The following is a 24,973-nucleotide window of genomic DNA, read 5'->3' on the forward strand; positions in this document are numbered from 1 at the left end:
CATTCAATCTGCTACTTCCACATAGGAAAATAAATGGCAATTAATGCACTTACTATCCTTAATCTTTGCAAAGGGTAGCCAAGGTGCCAGGGTGTGCAGACTTACTCCTTCTTCTCCCAGAAATGTATCTTTTGTTTACACGAAGAGTTAAATTAATGAGTTTACCTGGTTCCAAAGGAATCTCACAGCCTCTTCTTGCACAAGCTTTTGAATATGCTCTTCATCTCTTTCTTTTTTCAATCTACAATTAAAAACGTTCAGATTACTGACAGAAGGTAGAACTATGAACTTCTGATGAGCATAGCCAATGCATACAGTTTCAAGAGATTAATTTTCTAATAGCCCAGTAATGACCTTTCTACTTCTGTACCTCATCTTAAATGAAAACCTTAAATGGAAGCAAAATAGCCACGTGAACTCCTAGTAAATATGAATTAATATCACAACCAATAAATAGAAATCTTACTCACTTCTATATAGCATTCACTGCATAGAACAGTAACACAATTACAGTAACAGTTAACAGCCAGAATGCCATGCATAAAACAAAGTACTAAATAATTTTAACAATGCCTGTGAGAAACTGATTATAAAATAGTAATTCAGTATTATTCTGTCCCAACTAATGGATGCTAAAGAATGATAGATAGATAGTAGATAGACAGACAGATAGATAAGAGATAAAGAGAGTTTTAAATTTAACCTCTTTAAAGTTAATGAAAAAGGAACTGTCTTTCACACTGGGAAAGAATCAGGGGTTGTTCTGTGGGAATTGACTGATGTGTCAAAGCAAAATGAATCCCTAACATTTTTTTTTAAAGAAAATAAAGTTAATGAAAGGTCACTTAACAGGTTTCCCAATTGAACATTAATGAAAATAAACAGGTATATGTTAGAAACTTTAACATACCCAATAAAGTTAATCTGCCCTTTTAATATTTATTTTGGTATAGTTCATTCATGCCCCCAGGTGAGTGTAATATACTCAATGAATTCTTTAATCACAAAGGAGTCGATGCATTTACATTTTAAGTTAGGAAGCCTTAATAAATAACTTTATTATTCAACACAAACCTGTGAAATTTTAACTGTTTTATTTGATTAAGTAAATGAATCATGTGAGCTATGAACTTAAGAAGGGACTCTGCAAACTTTAAGTCTATTAAAATGTGACATTATTATTGTTAGCATCATTACAGAAGCCAATCTAAACAATAATCATATTTATTTTCTGAAAAATTATAGCATCTTCTGGCTTCCTGCTGTTTCTGGACTTACTGTCTGTAAGCCTTATGCTACGTACTGATTTTATTTCCATCTCTTCAACCAGAATCTAAAAAAACACAAGCTCCTTGAGTACAAGAACAAATTCATGTCAGTCACTCTGTCCACAGCACTTGCCAAGTGCCCGGCACATAATAGGCACTTAATAAATGCTTAGTGAATGACTGACTCTGACCCCTTTGAAATAGTCTTTTCTGCCCTTACTGTTCTTTTGCATGTCCAGAAACATTAATTTTCATGGATATGTAATTTCACTCATGTGAAATTTCACTCTCTTTTGCCATAGATCACAAGCCCTACTACTATGCCTTAGTAACAGGCCTTCAAGAGTTGCTCTCGCTGAGAAATTTATTACCCTGTAGCCAAAAAGGTAATGAGCTTGTTCAGACTTATGCAGGCTAGCTTCGGTCAACAGACACACAATCCGGGGCTGGACCACATTCAAAGACTTTCCAGCATGGTAGGGCCCAACAAAACATACATTCCAGCGACATAGCCCTCAAGAGCCCAGATTATCTCCATATCACAAAGAGGCATCAGAGGAAGACCTAAGTGTACATTTCCAAAAAGGAAATCCTGTTGTGCACAATAAGTTGTGCACAGTAAGTTTAACCTGTATTCCAGATACAGAGTGATAACTCAATCTTCCAAGACAAAATAAGACCTCTATTCACAAACTGGGTGCCGCCAGAAATAGAACTTCCAACCCACCTCCTCATTTCATCTGTTAAGCAAACAATGTGCTCTTGCATTCTCCTCAGCCGTATTTCATAGCGCACTTCTCTGGCTCGAGGATGGTAGTTTCTGATGTAAAATCCCCTCCAGCAGGCCTGGAGCTTGGTAGCTGCATCATTCATTCTTTGAAGTATGGTGGAATCTTTGTCCAAAGCAACAGTTCCCTCAGGGAAAAGCCTGCAGGGAACTTTTTCTGAAATGATTTGAGACAAGGTGCCTTCATTAACAAGCTGTGCACCAGAAAGCCTGAATCCGCCTGTCCCAGGAAAGGCTATGGGGGGGTGACTAACACCATCTCTTGAGACATCACTTGCTGCGGCCAGCTCAGGGCAGAGGAATATTCCATCTCTGTCACTGGTCTCTGGGTTTCCCTCACCATTTGCTGGTTTAACAGAACTCTCTTTTGAAACCCACAAAGCTTTTTCTACTTCCTTGTCCACATCCTGGTTTTTCATTTCTTTCAGAGATTCAATCACAGTGCCATCATCTTCCAGGTCCAAGTTTATACCATGTAATCTCAGCTCAATAGTAGGGGATACTGGGGATAATCCCGAGGCAACAGGCATAAAAGTGGACTCTGAAGAGAGAAGACTACAGTTCAGCTTGTCTTCATCTGTCTGAATGTCTTCTAGGTGTAGGTCATTTCGAGAAAACCTTGTAGTCTGTACTGGGGCTGCCAGGTTACTCTTAACAGCATATAAATGATCCTCATGGACACTTGCCCCAACCCAAGAATTTACTTGAATGACAGGTTCTAGAAGACACAAAAATAGTTTCATTTGAATTACTAAGAATATGAATGGTCAATTTTTGCCTACAAATTCTGCATTAACATCAAGTATCTAAAAAAAAAAAGCAAGCAATCAAATAACAGTGATTCCCCAAACCATAATGTTTTCTAAAAATCCAATGACCTCATAGTTCTTAATAAGAGCCATCAGACTATATAAACAGGGTGGTATTTTCTTATTCCAAAATAATGATGCTATAAAAAAATTTTTTTAAATAATTTAAACCAAAAGAACAGTTCTCAAAAGAATTGCAAAAAATAATCAATCAGAAGTATAATCATTCCAAACCACCAATAAGTGAACTAAAAATCAAAAGCACTCTGAGATTTCACCTTATACCCAGAAAATTAACAAAAATAACAAAAAAAGAGAATAGCTCGAGTTGGAAAGACTGTGGAAAGTTGGCCATGTTCATGGACTCCTACAGCTGTAATAAGTATGTATCAAATATGCCTATCAAGAAAAACAGATTCCGGGGGCAGTCAGGTGGCGCAGTGAGTAGAACACTGGCCCTGGAGTCGGTAGGACCTGAGTTCAAATCTGGCCTCAAGCAGCTGACACATGTACTAGCTGTGTAACCTTGGACAAGTGACTTAACCCCAATTGCCCTGCCAAAAAAAAGAAAAAAAAAAGAAAAACAGAGTCCAACATTTGCCGTGTCCAAAAAATATATGTCTCATTCTGCAGTCTGAGTCCATCCATTACTTCTCTATCAAGAAGTGGGTAGTGTGCTTCAGCACTGGTCCTCTCCAATCAATGGTCAATCATTGCATTAATCAGAAGCCTTAAGGCTTTCAAATTTGTTTGTTCAGTGCTGTTAATTGTATAAATTGTTCTTCTTATTCTGCTCACTTCACTCCGCATCAGTTCACACAAATTTTCTCAGGTTTCATTGAAATGGTCCCTTTTATCATTTCTTATGTCACAGCAGTACATTTATATTCATATACCATCATTTGTTCGCTATTCTCCAACTGATGAGCAGCCGCTTATTGTCATTTCATTTTTTTTTTGCAACAACAACAACAAAAAGAACTGCAATAAATATTTTTGTACCCATGATGAGTGCTTCCCTTTCTTTGACTTCTTTGAGGTACACGCCTAATAATGGTATCGCTGGGTTAAAGGCTATGCAGTTTAGTAACTTTTGGAACATAGCTCCAAACTGCTTTCCGGAATGGCTAGACTAAATTATAGCTCCATCAATAATTTGTTAATGTGCCTGTTCTCCTGCAGGCCCTCCAGAAAAATTGATTAGTTTTTTTGAATTGGTATTTTTTCCCTCACTTTCTTATACTTTATTACAAGGGACAGTTTGCTGGGCAAAGGGACTGAGAGGGATGGTTTTGGAAATCAAGGTGACATAAAAACAAAAGCTATCAACAAAAATTTTAGAAGAATTTAAAAATAGAAAAGCTTGATCTATATTTTAAAACCAAAACCCTAATAAAAACTAAAACATGCGTACATGTATTGTGTGTATGTATGCACACATGGGCACCCTTCACAGAAGCACATGGGAATCTTACCACTTTCCAGGACTATTTGGCTCCCTGGAGGTGGATCTGAGGGCTCAGGTGCAACGGCTACCTCTGTTTCACTAGCAGTTGAAGATGAAGATTCTTCGTTTTGGTTTTGGCACATCAATTGCCTCTGGTGAAGCCTAAAAACCAATACCATATCAATTTAAATTACAGTTTACATCATGTGGCAGCTCATTGTTTCAGATCAGGTAGCTTCCCAAATTTCAAAGCCTTTCAAAGCCTAAAAAACAAAGGTTAGAAATAATTCTCCACATGGCACTTAGATACATAAAACCCTTTAAAGCTTTACCCAGCAACAACCTAACCTCTACATACAATATGACTAAATGTTTTCTGTTGTCTTCATAAGCAAGCATTTAACTCCACATTTGGAAACATTAATTGGGTAAACAACACTATAAGTATATATTGATATATACAAGCATACACACTGTACCTATGCATTTATAAGTGTGCATGTGTGTATGTAGCTCCCTTTCACTCTCTGCCTAACTGGACCTCTTCCCCATCAGCAATGAAAGGCAATGGAGCCCTAAGCTGGACCCATACTAGGGTGTCTCCACTTCTGTAACCCAACAGTAACAAGGAGTTCTGAGTGCTCAGTAATGGAAGGTGCAGCACTTGGTGTGGGCATCAGTCAACAAGCATTTATTAAACACCTATTATGTGTTAAGACGTTATGCTGGGAACACTTTCACCGTATGCTGGAATTAGAACTACTCACACCATATGGCTGAACTGCGAATGCTTTTTCCTTTGGAATCTATCAGCTGTTACACATTTGACATGCTCACCTCTGTTTGCTCAGTATCTTCTCCAGTTTGGCATCCTCTGCAGTTTGAAGGCCCAGAGTAGAGGTAAGAGGACAAACGGTTGCCAGATATTGGACCAGCTGAATGTGTTGGCCAGGTCGATACGATCTTCCTTTGCCTTGACTGTAAAGCCACTCGGCCTTCAAACTGAAAAGATAATGAAGAGCAGTCTAGGATGGCATGGCCCAGTATAAAGAATTTTGCGATTGCTGACCTTCTCTTCAAACCTCATCCTCATCTTATGATCTCAAGACATGCTTGCACCAATGCAGCAGTACTACAGAACAATCAAATGTCCAGACCATGGATAAAGCCTGAGGACAACTCTGACTCTTGGAGTCTTTTGCTCATATACTTAATGCTTATATACTTAGTGCTCACATATACTAACTGCAAATAAAAGTCTCAGTGATCTTCTTTAATTTGTTCACAAAATTCACAAAGAGTCTTAAAAACTAGCCTATCTGGTTTGCTCTCCTTACTAATTACATTTGAAACCATATTTCTAATTGCTAAACAGCATTAACATTGATTGCAAATTTGGGAGTATTTTTGTGGCAACTGCACCAAAACAAAGATGGAGTTCTATCATTTTGACACAAAAATCTATTCTCATTCTGAAAACTATTACAAAGATGCGAGTCCTCTTGAGCCTTTTAAAAGGCACAATTTATGTCCACATCACCACCAATACACATACTACCTGCCCACTAGAGGCTCTGCCACAGATATAGGGAAAAATATAATTTTCCTAACTTCTTAAGACTCCTAATATATACAACTGCAAATATATTGGTCTCTAGGACATAAAATATAGTCAACTTAGTTCACCGTGACTTGTCTTCATGCCAGAATGGAAAAATTGGTTCTTGGTTATGTGGTTGACTATACTAAACTGAGGTGACCATCTAAGTTCTGGTCTAGTTAACTGTCAAGACAAGCATGAAAAAGTTTTCTCTGTCTTCATAAAATAGTGCAATTATAGGATCTAAGTGAATCATTTATGGACCTATAGGACCAGCATCATAATGAGGAAAACCTCATCTTACCATACATTGTGTTTTACAATTCTAGGGAAGACTGGTTTACCTTCAGGAAACTGCAAACCTCCTTTAATAAACCTAAATTTTTTTCCCAGAAACCAAGATCCAACTTTTTAAGACAGAAAGGAAACACAGTACTGTACATTAGAATAAGCCCTGATTCTGAGGTCCAAGGGCCTCAATTCAAATCCCATTTCTGATGACCTTATGTGATTTCAAGTAAGTCATTTAACCTCCCTGAGCCTCATCTTCCTCATCGGTAAAATAAGGGGGTTGGACTAGTTACCTTCTCATGTCCTCTCCAACTCCAGATTCAGGACTCTGATACTCTAATGGGGTCGTAAATCATAGAATATTATCATCCACAAATAATCAAAAATGTGTATCACTAAGAGAACAATGGAGGAGCACAAGATGGGTGTGATCAGCTTGCAATGCACAATAAATACAAAGCTAAAAAGAGGAACCTCAGTAAAGGATGCTGTTGAGGAAATGTATGTTCATACAAGAAGACGGGCTGACCACTGGGGAATAGTGAAGGGAAAGACAATGGGATGCCCGTGTGCTCCAATGGCCTTCTGGCAATATGAGGAGAAAGTGAATGAGACACAGGGCAGATCTCCCAGGAGGACTGCAGGGGAGGACATGGACAAGCACTGCACACGATGGTCAAGCTCAGATGGGTTGTGATATGCATCACTGAATAAATGAGCATTTATTAAAAGACTTATCTCATGCCTGTCACTGTACTAAGTGATAAATACAAATACAGAAGGTAGACAGACCCTACCCTCAATGACCTTACATTCTAATAGAGGCAGACAAGAGGTATAGGGGAATGGTGGCTATGGACAGGTGTTTTGGTTTGGGAAGTCACAGGGATGGTAAGTGGAACCAAAGAAGAAAAGGAATTGATGAGATCCCAGATCCACTTAAGTATGTGAGGTATTTACCAATGTTCATGTCTTCTCCTTACTGCAAGCTCCCCCAGTGCAGGAACCATGTCTAAGACAAGCGTTCTATGGCCTTGGAACCTGCACAGCAGTGCTCTCTGCATACAGATTGTCTGACATATATCAGATTTGTTAAGAGAGACAACTCATGACAAAGAATATGCCATTTCTATTCCTTTTAAAAAGTATCACTGTTCTCTACAGTTTTGCTCCCAATATATTTCACACTCAGGAACATAAAGTCTACTTAGGGGATAACTGCTATTAAAGTATGGAACAGAGGTCTCTAATGTGTAGAAAGAGTTCCAAATAACAGTCAGGTTCTGGTGAACTCAATAGATATCACTTACTCTTGTTTATGCTTAAAGCCTCAAGCCAAGCATCAATATCAGCAATTCTGAGACGTTCCACTATTCAAAGTGTCTCAGGTATAATCATGTAGTCAACATTCTGACCACCTGAATCTATTAAAGAAATATAATGAACACTAAAGAACTACTGAATTTTTTTGTAACGGTGGAGAGTTGTAGGCATCAAACAAAAAGCATTTATTAAATACCTATTATGTGCTAGACAGTGTACTGGGAACGCTTTCACTATACACTGGAATTAGACCTACTAACACCATAAGGGTGGTGAGCATTTTTACAAGAACCTGTATGTTCTTGGCAATACGATTTAAACTGAGTGCATACAAAATCAAAAACTCATTCCCAGGCTCCAGAGATCTAAGGTTAAAGTGTAGACCAGGAAAACTGCTTGAAGATTTTATTCACCTTATTACTTCTTTTACTCCCAGGGTCAAAATTATAAATAGATAGCTTGCTTAAAAAAATTAAAAAACCCACTGATGGATGGCCTGTCCAGCTATGTAGATTCAAAACAATACTGCAATAATTGCCAAGTTTTGTACAAAATGCTTAAAGAGAATCCCAACCCAAAAGAAAATTATTTGGAAGTACCGACACTTAGACTTTGTATAACTATGTTCTATTTTCCTTAAAGTCCCCTTTAGCTTCAACTGGTTTAAATGCTCTCCAAAATCCCTACCCCCATAAATTCTCAGGTACCATGGCCATAAGAATGTTATTGACATCCTGAGTAGAGGAAAAAAAGAGGCATTTCAGAAATGGACTCTATCATCCACACACACTGAAAATAACAAGACTGAATTAATAATCGAACTCCCTCAAACACAAACTAAACAATTACTAGTGTACCATCCGCTGCTAAAAAGGGGAGAAATCGCCCTTCTAATGTAGGCAGTCCAGGACTTAAATGAGTCACTTACCTACTGACGCCTATACTCTGGCTAAGCAATGCTAAGTCCATTCTACTCTCTGCCTTCTAGCAGCATTGTCAGGAATATTTCAGACAGAGAATGAACAGGGAAAAGAGAAATGAACGCTTGTGGGAAGAGAAAGAGAAAATGAGAGGAAGGAGGAGAGAAAACCACTTCCAGCCACAGCTGCTCATTCTACTAACCAGCACTGGTCAAAGTAACCAGTAATAAGGGAAAGTGGAAGGAAAGAGGGAAAAACAAAGAAAGAAAAGAGGGTCACTGAGGCATCTTTTTTTATTTTTTTTAAACTGAGAGAGAACAAAAGAAAGGCTGGAAAGAAGGTCACGCATACAGGACAGCTTTGATAGCTGTAAGCTGATCTTATGACATACTTAAAAAGGAAAGCAAGCTATACCTCAGAGACATCTGCAGTTTCACATATAATTATCTTTCTCTTTTCTACCACATAGATGCTAATGCCTGTTCTATTTGGTGATCATTAAGTTCAAAATAAAAAATATAAATGAATTTTTAAATTGTTTTAAAGTAGAGGAAAAGATAAGACATTGTTTCTTTTCCATGCCCTTTTTTGGAGGGGGGAGAGGAGGGGATAGTTAAAGGAGGAGAAAGAGGGGAAAAAGCCAAAAAAAAGAGCAAGAAGGTAACCCTACTCGACCCCCTCTCCTTCCTACCCCCCATCCAATTTCTTATTCCAGAACACTATTGCCCTCCACCAATTTCTCACCCCCTAATCCTTTGGGGCCCCTCTCCCTAACCTACTCCTGGTTTTATTGGGGCCTTTGATGTAGGCTTGGCATTAGAGATATCCCTACTGCCGGAGAAGGTGTGTGGTGAATGGAGGGAGGGGAAGTCCTCAATTTCTACTGTCAAGGTAACAAGCTGGAACACTAATGACATTTTCCCATAGAAACACATTTAAACATGATGGTGAGGCTCAACAGTACTGTACTTCAATTGCAATACAGGTTACGGAGGCTTCTGCGGAGTGCCCTGGGGAGCTAATCACCAGCTGAGGTTTTGAGGAAGGGAGGAATATGGAGGAAACCTGCATGTTTTAAGCACCTATTGTTTGCCAGGCACTGTGCTCAGTGCTATACAAATACTATATCATTTGATCGGCCAACAACCCAGTGAGGTAGGTGTTATTATCTCCGTTTTGCAGTTAAGGAAACTGAGACACAGAAGTTAAGTAATAAAAAGCTAACATTCATACCGTGCTTACTTTGTGCCAGGTACTTTGCTAAGAGCTTTACAATTATTATCTCATTAGCCCTGGGAGTTAGTATCCCCATTTTACAATTGAGGAAATTAAGGCACGTAGCGGTTAAACGACTTGCCCAGGGTCACACAGCTAAAGAGTATTTGAGGGAAGTCCTAAACTGAAGTCTTTACTGCAGTTAAGATAGTAATAACTACATATTAAAAGTCACAAATGGGCAGCTAGGTGGCGCAGTGAGTAGAGCACCAGCCCTGGAATCAAGAGGATCTGAGTTCAAATCCAGCCTCAGACACTTGACTAGCTTACTAGCTATGTGACCTTGGGCAAGTCAGTTAACCCCAATTGCCCTGCCTTCCCCCATCCAAAAAATAAAAAGTCACAAATGCTGTGCTCTACTTGCATCAGATAGAAATGTTACACTAAATGTTCCCAGATTTTATACTGTTTCTCTTTAGAACTATACCACAACACTAATATCTTTTTTTAATATCAAATGCACCTTTTAATATCAAATACACATCAAATACACCAATGCCACCTTAATGCTCCCATTCCCACTTGTAATAACATCAAGCCAAGTAGTCCAGCTCAGCCCCCATTCCAATTCCTCCTTCCTACCCAGCTCAGTCTAGTCTCTAATTCTCATGCCCAGGGCAAACTCTGCCTGAGACCACCTGGCCAATTCTGGCATTCCACTGGGAATTCTAGGCTGCTCAGCTTTATTTCTACAGCATTGCCTCCAGGTAATGACTTGTTTTTGTGGAATCTGTTGATGAAATTATACAAAGTACATCTGTGGAGTAAGAAATCTGAAAATCCAGAGAGAAACTGTCTTCTATATCTAGTACTCTTTTATATACTATAAGGATTATTTACATACTTCTGCCACATAAAATGGGAAAATGTTGTTGAAATGAACGGAAGGAGAAAAAATCCTGAAATGTGATTTGATGTTCAAGTTAACAAAACGATTTTTTAAAAAAGGATGCCAATTCTAAAACTGTTAAGGAAAAAACCAGAAGGAGTTTGGGAGTCCCGTTTCCTTTTTCTTTTCTTTTAACTCTCTCTTTTTTTTTTTTAAAGATTTCATCAATCCATCTCACTCAGGATAGAATTTGCTGGGAGTACTCATGGACCTGACTCTGTTTCCAACCTGAATGGATTTGCCCCTCCATAGGCAACTAGGTGGGGCCCTGCTCCTGGAGGTTCACCATACTAACGCCAAACTGTGAATCCCCAATTTGCATAGCCTACTGTGGCTCAAAACTCCTGAGCTCCAAAGATCCACAAGCTTCAGCCTCCCTGGTAGCTGGGATTACAGGCATGTGCCTATTTTCTTTAAACAGATTCAACACCTGAATGTGAAGATAAAGTTCCATATCCTATCACTAAAGAATCCTGCTCCCTAAAAACAGCTGAGGTAGAAAAAGGATTAAAATCATTCCAGTTTTTAAGGTCTCTGTCCAATTTAACTTTCATCACAGGCTATAGTCATCATGATTCTGCAGAGATATCACTGTACTGCCAAAGAAAAAGCCCCAGGGATATTTTTTCTGTGGTTCCAAAAAAAATCGATTTAGTAGAGAGCTTTCATTATTCTCTAATTTTTTTTTTGGCTTGACCATAGAAGTCTACCCTTAATGCCTCACTCAAAAAAAAATCTATATTTAACCAAGACTAGATTAAAACTAAATTCATCTATACATCCTCACAAAATACTCTGCTCATTCATATTCACAGAGTACACCGTGCTGAGAAACAAAAAGGGATGGCAGAATTCTGATTTCTTCAAGAACTAGAAAATATAAGGGAAAAAAATAGCTACATTCTGTGCTTAGAATTTAAAACTGTACCCAAAGCCTGTATCTGTTAAATATATTGAATCTTTTATAATAACAAGACCCTCTACAGTACAGAATTTGCTATAACATGTTTAGGACACAGACCCGTGTGACTTAGTTATCAAAAGTACAGGAAAAACACCATTAAGAGAGAACCATAAATAGTACCTAAGTGACTTTTCAGTGACTTTCTTTTCACAGTGTGCATTTTAAGAATTGTATAATTTATCCATTTCCTGTTAGCTAGGAATAAAAAGCCTTTTTATTGATTTTTATGATGTGTGATGCTAAAGAGGTTATATTCACCTTTCCTTTTGAGAAATCACATATCCATCTAGGACTTTGAGGTTTAAGCACCAGCTGACAATGTATGGCCGATAGTCAAAGCCTGGAATGGAAGGTGTGGCCATCACACAGGGATTGTTCATGATTGACAACTGTTCCAATTCAGAAAGGGACGCCAAGAAAGAAATCTGGAACAAAGGAGATCTTTGTTGAAACCAAAGAACTACTTAGTGTCAAGCACTGGATTTCTGATGATTCACATCTTAACAAAACTGGAGAAGGCGACAATTTCTCTATTGTTCTAAAAATGGGCCACCCTCTGCTCTATCTGCTAACTTTAAAAAAATCAGCAACAATATGGCCATCTGTCCCTGCTGTACTTGGACTTCAATTATCCCTTAGAACGGTATCATCTATCAGTTTCCCTGACACAAAGAAACCAGCGTATTTGTAAAACCATCTATGGTAACTGAGGGAAAGGTATACTCATGGTGTCAAACTTCTGTTACCCAGATGGTCGCAGATGGATTATTATGGGCTTAACGTATTAAAGTGAATGAAGTCCAATCCTACACTGATATATTGGGATAAAGGGGGGATGGGAGGGAAAAGAAAGAAGAATGAAATCACATACAAAAAGTAAAAATGATTTTTAAATTCCTTCAAGGTGTTGGAAATATGAAACAATCTTATGATCCCACCCCACCCTCTCTACTGGATCTTTTTTAAGCTCTCTCCTTCACATATATGGTTATCAAATGAGTACCTCGTTTAGGTCTCGTATTTCATTCTCTGCCAGTGAAAGGATAGCAAGGTTTCGAGGTAGACAAGCTGGAGCCATTCTAAGAGAGGTGATGATATTTCCATGTAGCAGGAGAGTCTTTAAAGCAAGACCAAACAATAGATACCAATTAAAGCAGTGCAAAAGAAAATCTACTTCGGCAGTGTTGCAATATTGTCTAAATTTGATGCAGAGATAATGCTGTACAAAGCACAGAATTATAAAATGTTAGATCTAGAAAGAACCTTAGATAGTTAGTCCAACCCCATCATTTTACAGAGGAGAAAACTGAAGCCCAGGACTTGCCCAGGATCAGTAACTTGCCCAGGGTCACTCAACCAGTTAGTGACATGCTATGAGATTTATAATCACATCTTAGTGATATACCTTTATTTCAAATCAAAACAGAAAAACAAATGCATTAGAGAAATCATAGGTAAAGTAAAATTTCTCTTTAAATATATTACTTGGCAATTTTAGTCATTTTTTTAAAATTCGAAGTATATGATCAATAGAATACATGAAGGAAGCAGAAAGTAATTCCTAAAGTTGAGATGATGGGAATCAATTGATCTCAAGTCAACAGAAATTAGAAAAAAAAGACTGAATTTCTGGAGTTCTGACAATGTGTCAACCAAACCTTTTTTTTTTAAAAAAAAGCTATTTTAATTATCCTTAGTTTATTTATTAGACTCTCTTTTCATCTATTATCTAAAAAATCTGACTGCCTCAAATCTTTCATGATAATTAATAATAAAATAATAAATAAAAAAATAAAATAATAAATAATAATAATAAAGATGATTTCTACTAAGAAAGGTGGAATAATTGAGCTAATGTTATTTACTTCAAGGTTGAATGACTCCACCAGCTGCTAATGATCCAAATAAGGAATAAAGATGAAAAAAAAACTATCTTAGAGATAGTCTCTAAAAAGCAATGATTTCCAACTGTTATTTAATTTCCAATTACCTTCCATTCCATAAAAGTCCCACAGGGCATATGTTTATCTTTAAAAAGTAAAGAAAATAAAAATTAATCTTATCTTTAAAATTTTGGGTTTTTAAATGAATTTCACAACATTAAGATAATTGCAGAGGTCCGAGAGTGTCACAAAACTAGATTTGGGAATCACTGCTCTAGAAATTCAGTCAAATCAAGGGTTTCATATTGTATTCTAGAGGCCAATAACCTTTATTGGCTCAAGAGAAGGAAATGCCATCATGTACAGACAAGAGATGAAGATTATCCTTAGTTAAGAATTGTCAACTTTTTATCCTGTAAGATAAGGTCTAAAAACCAGGGGCACATTGTATACAGTAATGGCAACACTGTACAATGATCAACTATGAATGACTTAGCTATTCTCAGCAATACAATGATCCAAGACAATTCCAAAGGACTCATGATGAAAAATGCTATTCACATCCAGAGAAGGAACCTATGGAGTCTGAATGCAGTTCTAAGCACACTATTTTCACTTTTTTTTTTATGGGTTTTTTTCTTTTGATTTGTTTCTTCTTTCACAACATGACTAATATGAAAATATATTTCACATGATTGCACACGTATAATGTATATCAAATCACTTACCATCTTAGGGAGGAGGGAGGTGAGAGGAAGGGAGAAAATTGAGAACTAGAAATTTTTAAAAAATGAATGTTAAAATTTGTCTTCACATGTAATTAGAAAAAAATAAGATATCCTCTTTAAGAATGTTGCATTTAGAAAAGAAAAAAAAGATCAGGCCTAGACATTAGCTTCAGATACAATTCCAATACTCAGGGAATGGTGAAGAGAACTAGAAGGGAACATAGAAAGGGGAGGAAAGAAACAATTTTTCAAGGAATCATGAAAATCCTAATTTTAACTTCTCATAAAGAAGAATGGTTTTATACTGACCAAATCATGAATTCTCAACATAGTGCCTTCAAATCTCAAAGAAGCCATGAAGTCAGAGGGTACACTTACCTTCAGAGCTATCAGTTTAGAAATATCACCTATTTGGGATATGTTATTGTCTGACAAATCAAGGTGTTGTAGAGCTGTGCAGTTACTGATCTGGTCTATAGCCTACGATAAGAAAAACATTAATTATATTAATTTATGCATGAATCCCATAAAACAAAAAATTTCTTTAGTTGACAACTACTAGAAGTCTCCTCTCCTGACTCCTTCCATAACTACTGGAAGCAGGGTAGATAGAACCTGGAAAAAGGGACTCTGGGGAAGAATCAAAGGGATCATGCCAATGCAGTGGCTATGGAGTTGACCTTGGAAGCAGGAAGCCCTAGGTTCAAGTACCACCCCTGACACATTGTGCTGCAATGACCCTGGACAAATCTCTTAACTTCTTGGCACTCCAGACAACTCTTTAATACTATGAGAGGCAGTATATGGAAATGCTAACTTTATTTGGTATTTGTTAAGCTTGGAATAAATTTTTTAAAAATATTTTAAGTCTATAATTTACAGAGAAAACACTGATCTACTTGAATAGAGGAAGATTCTCACCATGAGCTGAAACCACAAGTCCAGTTAAAACAGAGAGAGACAGGGAGAGGTGGAGAGAGAAACAGAGAGACAGAGAGACAGAGAGAGAGACAGAGAGAGACAGAGAGAGAGAGAGAGAGAGAGAGAGAGAGAGAGACTGAGCAATGGACTCCCATATTGTGGCACATTTAACAAGGTTTTTAGAAAATCTCAGAACTAAAAGTCTCATCACATGGAAATATGTTTTGTATGACTGCACACGTATAACCTGTATCAAATGGCTTGCCTTCTCAATGAGAGAGGAAGAGGGAAGAGAGGGAGAGAATCTGGAACTCAAAAATTTTATATAACAAATGTTAAAAATTGTATTTACATGTAATCAAGAGTAAAAATAAAATATTAAATTAAAAAAGGGGAAAAAAAGCTAGGAGTCTTAGGTCAACCCCCTCACTTTACAGATGAGAAAACTAAGTCCCAGAAAAATGAAATGACTCAGCCTAGTTGGCTGGCAAAAGAAGCAGCACTAAAACTCTGGTCCCTGGCCTCCTTCTCCAGGGCTTGCCCCACACTATGTTGTATAAGCCTTAAGGCATCTCTATCTGAAACTAATTTATAAATCCTTGGGAAGTTTGATTTTAATGGTAACAAATCATTCCACTAAGATGTCTTGTTTTACTATAGACAAATCCTTCCTCTGACAGGTTTGATTTTAATGTATCACTTTATGTATTTTCATTGTGTTTTTTCAGTACCTAAGTATTTGAGTACCTGGGATATGACATACACAGTAAAGAAAGGAAAATGTAGCTTGTTTGCTTCCACTGAAATGACATCTAAAATAATTTTTTCAAAGGTTCCTACTTTTCTAGTCTCTACTTTTTAAAAACTGTTTACCTTCAGATTATTTCCTGCCAAATTCAGCCATTCCAATTGTACTAGCTCCTTTAGCCCCTCCACATAGCCAATACTATTATGAGGCAGGTTCAGCACTCGGAGCTGGGTCAGTTTGGCCACACCCATCATCCGAACCAGTCGATTATTGGCAACTGACAACTGTGTAATGACCAGGAAAAACAAATTATTCTCAGCAACGATACGTACAAACTTCAGGCTGACTTTAAAACAAAAAGAAAAAAAAATCTCCTTTTGACCGTTACGCACAATTCAAATCTTACATTTGTTTAGTTCTTTCTGTTCACATGTTTTAAAGACCTTTTCAGTATTTTCTAAACATTATATAGTATACATTGTGTTTCTTCATTTCCAAGCAAAACAAAATAAAAAATGGAGAATCGTAAACAAGATGCAGAACAAAATGGAACAATTTGTTACACAGGCCAAGAAAATTTTCATCATAAAAGAGCAAGTTTTTAACCATATATTGAGAATGGGAGTACCTTGGGAATATAGTATAATATCAATATATTGTCAATATAATTATTTTGTTATATTAATATTCAATTTATTTAATATTATATCATATCAATGTAATATATTATCAATATAATTACTTTCACTTTAATAGAAATTTGAATCACTTTAATAATTATTTCCAGACTGGTATAAAGTTGGCATGGATGTTTTCATCATAAAAACAAGCTGATCTTGCTTTTTTAATGTCTGTAGTTTTCCACAGCAATAAGTTCCTAAATCAACCATTTTCTCAAGTATCACATAATACTGACCTGTATTAGTCTTCGGCACTTCTCAAGATTTTCCAGTTTAATAATCTGATTTTTATCAAGAATCAAAGTATGTGTATCAGCATCACAGGACAAATTCGGACCCAATTTCTGTAATCCTTGGCCTGACCAATCAACCACTGCACCTTGAAAAATAAGGGAAAACTGTTAGAAAATAAAGTCAGCCGGATAATTTTGCATAGAGAGATTAGTTTTTGAACTAGACTGAGAACAAAACTAATATTGGATATTTAATATGAAACTGCATTGAGATAATTGTGAAGTTTTACACTTAGGCTTATGTGAAAAGACAGAAGTTTCAGGAGACTAAGAATGCAATGTGGGCCCAAAGTGTGATGAGTCACAGCCCATTACAATCTTCAGTTCTATTATTAGAAGTACAACATCCAGAACAAGGGAAGAAATCCCTCCAACATAAACTGGATTAGTCAAACCACATTAAAAATATTGTGTGCAGCTCAGCAAACCTTATTTTAAAATAAACAGAGGTAAACTAAGGGAGTCAAATACATATCATAAAGGAGCAGCTGAAGAAACTAGGGATATTGAGCCTGGAAAGGGGAAAACTGAAGAGTAAAATAATCTTCAAACATCTGAAGGGCTGTCAAGTAGAAGACTTATTCAGCTTGGATCAAGAATTAGGACCAAGAGGATGTAATTAAGAGTGGGCAAGTTTCAGCTTAATGAATTAAAGAAACATGGGGAAACCAGCGGCTCTCTCTAAACATGGCCATAAACTCCAGATCCAAAAAGGATCACCCTTCCTAACAATTAATAGTACTTTCAAACCATAGAATGAATGGCCTTTAGAGCCATTCATCAGTAAATAAATGATAAAAGGATATGAAAAGTCAGTTCTCAAATGGAAGAAATCCAATCTTTCAATAACCATATGAAAAATATGCTACAAAGCACTAATAATTAGACAGATGCATATTAAAACAACTCTGAAGTTCCGCCTCACATTCATCAGATTGGCAAAGAGGAGAAAAAAGGAAGATGACAATTGTTGGAGGAGCTAAGGGAAAACATGGCTACTAATACACTACAGAGCTATGAATCAGTCCAGCCTTCCTGGAAAGCAATTTGGAACTATACCTAAGAGGTCACTAAACTGTGTATATTCTTTGATCTTGTGATACTACTCAAGGCAAAGAGATCATCCAAAGAGACTGAAAAAGGAGGAATAGAACCCATAGGAACAAAAATATTTATAGCAACTATTTTTGTTAAAAATAAAGGGGGGAGGGGGCAAAGAATTGGAATCTACAGTGAGAATGGCCAAAAAAATTATGGTATATAAATGTAACAAAATATTACTGGGCTGTAAGAAATGATAAAAGGAAGACATTCAAACAAACCTGGGGTGACCTGAATGATCTGATACTGAGTTAAGGGAGCACAATTTATGAAATAATGACAACAGTGGAAAGAAGCACAAATTTGAAAGACTTAAGAACTTTAATTCAAAATGCATGATTCCAGAGGACCAAAGATTATACCTGATTTCCACCTCTTGGTAGAGAGATGGATGAACTCAAGGTACAAAATGAAATGTGCTTTTTCAGACATAGTCAACGTGGGGATATTCTGCTCCATTGTATCTATTTGTTATAAGGATGGTTTTCCCTCCACTTTTTAATGGGGAGGGAAAAAGTAGAAGAGATAAGGTTGCTCAAAAAAAAAAAAAAGAAAGAAAAAGAAAAGTAGGTCAATGAATTTTTTTTAAATAAGCAGAAGGCCAAAAGGAAACACAAATAAGATAGATTTGAAAGTTATGTGTTGAATTTACTATACCCTTAAAAGGAAAAACAAGCTATATAAAATGAGAAATTTTCAGTTATTAAACTTATTATCCATTAGTACAATCCTCTTCTGTGATATTTTGTATGTGGAAATGCTAATTTTGCATGCTTAAGTTCAGAATTTTAAAAATAAATAAAAGGAATAAATGGTCTTATAAGATAGTACAGCAGCTGGGTGGCACTGCGTATAGAGCACTGGGCCTGGAGTCTGGAAGACAACTTGCAGAGTTTAAATCCAGCCTCAGAACACTACTAGCTGTGTGACCCTGGGTAAATCACTTAACTCTGCCCCAGTTTCCTCATCTGTAAAATGAGCTGAAGAAGGAAATGACAAGCCAATCCAGTATCTCTGTCAAGAAAATCTCAAATGGAGTCATGAAAAATCGGACACGACTGAAAAACTACTGAACAGTACTCCCTTACTGGAGAATCCACTCCTCAAGTGGGGGCTAGATGCTACAGCAGGGATTCATGCTTCAGGGAAGGATTGTGCAAATTACTTCTAAGGTACCAAGCAACTCTGATTCTAAGAATTCAGGTAATCTTACAAAGAACAATGTTTTTTTTCAATTACTCAGTACTCCTTAGGAATTAGCACACGCTACTATCTGACATGGATATTTTTGGTCCAAGCTTCTAAAATGCAGTATTTTAGCAACCAACTCCACATAACTTCCAAACATAATTTTGTGGTTTTGAAGTAGGAACTTTTAAAAAATCACCAAGGTTAAATGGAAGCAAAAATGAAGTATCAGTAATTACTTTTCAGTACTTCTGCCCTTTTTATCCCTAAAATGGCTGTATTAGTTGCCATATAATCTACTTGATAAGAGAGGACTTGTGAGCTAAGCCACCTTTAAAATGTCATAATAAATTTATTAGGAATGGCTCTGAGCGTCCATGGAATTAAGAGGTAAGAGAATAATCAGTGCTAGGCACAATGTAGATACATAATAAATACTTAATGATTTATTATAGAGCAATTAGGAGTCAAAGGAAACTTGGAGATCATTTAGTTCAGCAAGCTTATCTTTTAAGTTTTTGCTGCTGCCTTTAATTTTTTCATTAGTCATTGCTCAATACACTATCTCCCCCACCAATTGAAATCTCTCATGTGACAAAGAATAACAGTTAAACAACAAACAGTGACTACATCTGATGACCTGCAGAATTCTGAAGATGTGGCCTTCTACCCTCTACTAAAAGAAGGGAGTTCCAGCCCCTCATTTTATAGATAAGAACAAAGAGGCCCAGGGGAGGAAGAACATCTGCTCAAAATTGTTAAGTAAAGATAAACTACTTCTAAGATTCTCTCATAACTCTTTAAAGCTTCAGTTTCCCCATCCACAACATGAACCAAAGTTGCCTCCCTGCAGATTTCTATTTCCTCCCACTTGCTGCCTAAACTGTGGGCATTGTCAGAAGTGTGCTGGTAAATGTTTAACAACTGTCTCTCTGGAAAAGAAAATGTACCCCAACAAGCTTCTCAGTTTAACCTGGATAATTAACATTTCCTTGTGTCCTTAAGTCTAGGTAATCAATAAAACTATAAACTAAGAACTGATTTATTCCTAAATGCTCACACCGAAAATTTAACAACTGTCTTGAAAGCCAGTTCCAGCTAGCTCTAACACACCCCTGTCATTTGCAGCTATAGATCTTACTACTGGCCTTTTCTTTGGATTTTTGTCCACTGTGAACTTCTAGGCATGTCAACTGCTTTTGATTCTCCTTCTCTGTAGCTTCTCTCTGGTAAGGACATACTATTTCTCCAGTTGTTTTTAATTTAAAGCCCTTTGGATTAGATTTGTATGACACCTGATAAATTGTTACCACCCTTTGTCAGGAACGTTCTATCCCTGACCAGTAGTCAGTCATCCCTTTATTTTAAGTCACGATCCAAAAATCCAAATCCCATTCTCAGATACCACCTTCTTACTTAGCTGCTAACTTTCCAGATCAATTTTTCTTTTCTGTATATGTTGCTTTTGATGGGGAATAATGAGGAAAACATGCCCATGTTTAGCATGTGGTTTTGTAACCTTTAATAATATTGTCTAGGTTCCTTCTCATCGTGTTATTTGTAGCCAAACAGCATAATCACTACAGAATCACAACAAAGGCATAGTGGTCATCCATTTTGACAAGATTTGGAAGGTTCTCTGCTATGTTTTGGACACTTGTCTCAGAAAGACAACAAACCTCTCCACTGTTATTATCAGGTCGACAAATAGCTAACTTAGAACTCCTTATCGCTTACCACCACTATTTTTCTCTCCTTCCTCTGACTTTTTACTAGATGATTTCTCCCCTGATCACTTCTGTGGCTATACTTTAGCCTGTGCTGGAGGACAAAGATCCACTTTTCCCTCACAGAATACCTTCCTCTCCTTCAAAAAGAGCCTTAAATCTGTTGCTGATTTTAACTCCAAGTATAAAGTTCTCCCTTTTCCTTCCCTTCCTCCTCTATGGAACATTTTTCCACTCTCCAACTTCCTGACAGTATTCAAGTTTAAAGGAAGGAGCTTCTATTATTCCTCTTGGAATATTTAAAGTAAGGGCAGTGGGAGTTAGAAGTATGTGAACATATGTTCTGCCAACTCTAGGGGTATGGATGAAATTATGGAATGAAACGCCTCAATTAGGTTTTCTTCTATATTTTGCCTGGCTGTTTTTCTAGGCATAAGCAATTGACAAAAGTTGGAAAAGGCCAAAACTATAGTTTCAAATTCACACAAACTGTGGCATTCTAGAGTTCTATCTTTACGTCTGTCACAGCATGTATTCCAAAATCTGCTATAAACATATTCTAAAGGAGGCAACAAGTTCCCTAAAGGGTGTATTTATGTTGGGGGGGTGGGAGGAAAGAAAATGAAGATTCGCCTTCTCCACAAGGATGTTGGTAAACAAACACAGCATGCTTGTCAAAATCACAAATAAATTAGACAATTATGAAAAGACTCATTATGCCACAGCCAAAGAAGACACGTGAGGTTTATAGCCTATTCTAACACTGGGATCTGTGAGGAAATGGAAAAAAAACTGGGAGGGGGGGGGGCACCTGGGGAGAAGCCAAGCTGTTGGACCTCAAAGACGGTTTTACTTGTTTTTAGGGATAGCAGGAGGAGGGGAAGAAGGAGGTCTTCAGAGAGAAATTCTTCTAATCATACCTACTGGCCACATGGTGATGAATTTTTTGGTCATGGCCACCTCTCAGGTTATGATTAATTGGGGGGTGGGGAAGTGGGTGAACTGTATGGTGCTCTTTCATCACAAGAGCCTCCATGATGCTGTGGAATAAGTCCATTGGATCAAAAACCCTCTACGGACAACCTTTGATGCTGGTGCCTCTACCTTCTGCCCTGATCCAAGCAGAAGAAGCTGGGTATATAATCTCAACCTCTGCAGTCCCAGCCAAAACAAAGGTGACTGGCCCTCTGCCTGCCTGGGCAAAGGTGGGGATGCTCTGATTAAGAAGGACCCCATCCCGCCAGCGTGCAGCCAAGGCCAAGCCCCAGCCCCCTGCACCTGAGGACCAGGTGGGTCCATGAGGGATGCTCCCACCCCAGCCCGCCCGGCCCCCGCTTCGTCAAAGTCATCAGCGCCCTACTACGGTTAGATGATGAACAAGAGACTTGGGGCAGAGCGAAGGGAGTGAGTGTACGTGGAAGATGCTCCTGCAAATTTGGCTCTTCCCTCTGCCCAGGCCACCCGAGTCCTTAGGCAGAGAGGACTCTTCCCCGACCCCAAACAAGCAGCGGGACCAGCGCGGGGCAGGACGAAGCCCCCTGGGAGCTGTAGTCCAGCCCCTCTGGCCCTCGCCTTGTCACCGAGGGAGCTACAGAGCGCGAGAAGACTACAACTCCCAGAAGGCAGCACACCCCGCCGCCCCAGCCGCCAAGCCTAACTGCAGCTAGAGAAGAGACGAACTGAAACGCAGCGACAAAATGGGGAGCCGCCTGGACCCTTCTGTGGAGAGGGGATTACTGGAAGCGGGATTGGCGAAAGGATCTTTAAACTAAAGGAACAAGACACTTTTACCTTCTCCTGGTGGTAAAGCCGCGTCGCTTCGCGCCGCCGTCGCCATACTTCCCGCTTGCTAATACCAGGCAACCGACTTCCCGAAGCTCTGTGGGGTATGTAGTCTAGTTGGGCTAGCGCAAAACTACTATTCCCAAGATGCACAGCGCCCATCCCTCAACACCCCGCTCCCAACCCCCTCCCCAGGGCTAGTGGGAAGGGAGAGCCCATTGCGTTCTGATTGGTAGAGAGGGTTTAATAAATTAAAGTAATATTGGAGTCCAGTTTTACAGCTGGAAATGACTTAGAGAAAACTTGTGTGTAGTTTAGACAATTGGCACATTGCTTCCTATACCTGCTACTTCCTCCCTACATCCCGTACTACGTACCTCATATTGAAAGCCTTTTCAATCATTACAATGTGCTAGACCTTTGGTTATCCCAGAAAGGGAGCGAAACAACGGAACATCATCCAACATGAAGATCGCACCCCTTTTAATGGTTGTCTGTAATTCTCTAGACATACTTAGGAGATATCTTCTTGAAGGTGATAACTGAATAGTCATGGTAGGTGTGTGAAGTTAGGGCAATGATTTAGTAATATGAATAAAAGGGAGAGAGAATATGAGTCAGTTGGTCCTGAGGAAGGGTATGTAAGAGTGGAAGTGAGGTAGTGAACAGGAGCTTTAGAGACCACACAATTTTGAAGTATGGGGAGGGAGAAGACTTCAAGGAGCATAAGGAGAGAGAGTATGACTTAGCCAAGGGCAGAAGCTGATGTACCTAACCTCTGCACTGAGCCCTTAAAGACTTTTTTTTGCATGTTCTAGTTTCTTGTTTCCTCCTATGAAGTCATACCCATTTGGGGGAACAATACAAAAAAAAAGCTAGATGAGGTTCTGTATATCTGGATGACACATTTCCAAGCCCCTTTTAATCACCACACAATAATAAGAGAACCCAAGGGAAAAGAAATGAACCTGATGCTTGTGTTATCAGTGGCCACAGCTCAACTGCCAGTGAAGTATCCATGACTCCAAGCCAACTACATCCAGCTGGGAAACTTCATCCACAGGAAATTGTTCTTCTATTTGGACTGATGATCATTTAATATTAATTTAGTAACCCCAATAAGAACCAGAAGAAGAGCCTGGACCTAACAGCTTCTTTGTTCTCTGAGTAAACACGGAGATCCTGGGTTGTAATTTCAACTGATACTTTGTCAACTCTCTTGTCTTATTGTATTTACAACCTATTCCATTGAGGAAAGTCCTTTTCTTGTATCATGGTTAAACATACATGGGGATCATAAAAGTGAAGTAATGCAGGCATGCTGCGTTGGGACTAAAAAATCTATTTAAACCTTCTGATTTCTTTGTTCAGGCAGTCAGCTTTTGTCTGGCTCCTTACATGTATGTATCCGCTAGCTTTAAGGGAATAAATAATATGAATTTACATATCACCTAGTTTGTTTGCCTACTTTAACCAAACTTTCAGGTTATATTAGGAAGGCAGAATTTATTATTTCAAAGAGAATCTCATATGTGCCTAAAAGGTCCGGAACCGCAGGATATAAGGAATTCTCTAGGCAGAAGGCAGGAGAACTAAAGCATGTATTTACACTCCACAATAACAAGCCCACAAACCAGCGTCCCCATTTTGATATTTTCATCAAAAGCTTCCAGGCCCAATAAGTCCGCCTTAAAAGGGTAACCAAAAGGCCACAGAGAAGCGAGATGGTATAAGGCAAAATCGTATACATGCTTCCCCTCTACAGTAAGAAGATTACCCACTAGCCTCTAGTCAGCTCTGCTACTGGCAGCTCAGCTTCGGCTGTAGGTGTCTCTGGCTCCAACCGGAAAAGGAAAAAAGGAGGATCTTCAAGCTGTCCTCTCCCCTCTTATAGAGTTTTTGACATCATCAAGCGCCGCCTGAACGACCAGGGCCGATTGGTTCTTGACTTGGCCCCTCCCCTTAGCGTAGACCACGTTAACACACCTCCCCTCAGCCAGCCCCACGACTCATCACACAGGAAGCTCTGGTCCTGCCCCGGAAGAGCAAGCGTCCAGGGAAGCTCAACGAGGCAAGCTGAGTCATTCAAAGAAAACAAAGTCCATTCTGGCTACGCAGGTCCACAGTTATGGTGCCGTGGACTGCGGATGGAACTGATGGAACCGGGACAAAGAACTGCAACCCAACCTCGCCAATGCTTCAGGCACTTCAGGATTCATTTTTTCCTGGAATCTTGGCCTTGACAAGGTTGGGGTAAATTGTCCCTATTCCCAGCTTCCAAAAGGACTCCCACTAGTTGGTTGAAGTCCGAAATTTCCCTTTAAAGCTAGCTTTTGAGGCTGGGGACCA

General features: G+C 38.5%; 1 protein-coding gene across 1 annotated transcript in view; it reads right to left on the reverse strand.

Annotated features, from left to right (window-relative positions):
* The window catches only part of CEP97 (centrosomal protein 97), a 30,638-nt gene extending 7,919 nt beyond the window's left edge, over nucleotides 1–22,719 (reverse strand). The window contains exons 1-10 of the mRNA XM_036744845.1: nucleotides 22,634–22,719; nucleotides 16,770–16,912; nucleotides 15,979–16,137; nucleotides 14,563–14,664; nucleotides 12,577–12,690; nucleotides 11,832–11,998; nucleotides 5,149–5,313; nucleotides 4,340–4,473; nucleotides 1,996–2,773; nucleotides 166–241 (exon numbers count right to left, since the gene is read on the reverse strand). Of these exons, the coding sequence (XP_036600740.1) occupies nucleotides 166–241; nucleotides 1,996–2,773; nucleotides 4,340–4,473; nucleotides 5,149–5,313; nucleotides 11,832–11,998; nucleotides 12,577–12,690; nucleotides 14,563–14,664; nucleotides 15,979–16,137; nucleotides 16,770–16,912; nucleotides 22,634–22,679 (1,884 nt within the window). The 5' untranslated portion in view covers nucleotides 22,680–22,719. The remainder of the gene's footprint in view (nucleotides 1–165; nucleotides 242–1,995; nucleotides 2,774–4,339; nucleotides 4,474–5,148; nucleotides 5,314–11,831; nucleotides 11,999–12,576; nucleotides 12,691–14,562; nucleotides 14,665–15,978; nucleotides 16,138–16,769; nucleotides 16,913–22,633) is intronic.
* Between the last annotated feature and the right edge of the window lie 2,254 nt (nucleotides 22,720–24,973).

The sequence above is a fragment of the Trichosurus vulpecula genome, chromosome 2 (genome assembly GCF_011100635.1).
Source record: "Trichosurus vulpecula isolate mTriVul1 chromosome 2, mTriVul1.pri, whole genome shotgun sequence".
Lineage (NCBI taxonomy): Eukaryota > Metazoa > Chordata > Mammalia > Diprotodontia > Phalangeridae > Trichosurus > Trichosurus vulpecula.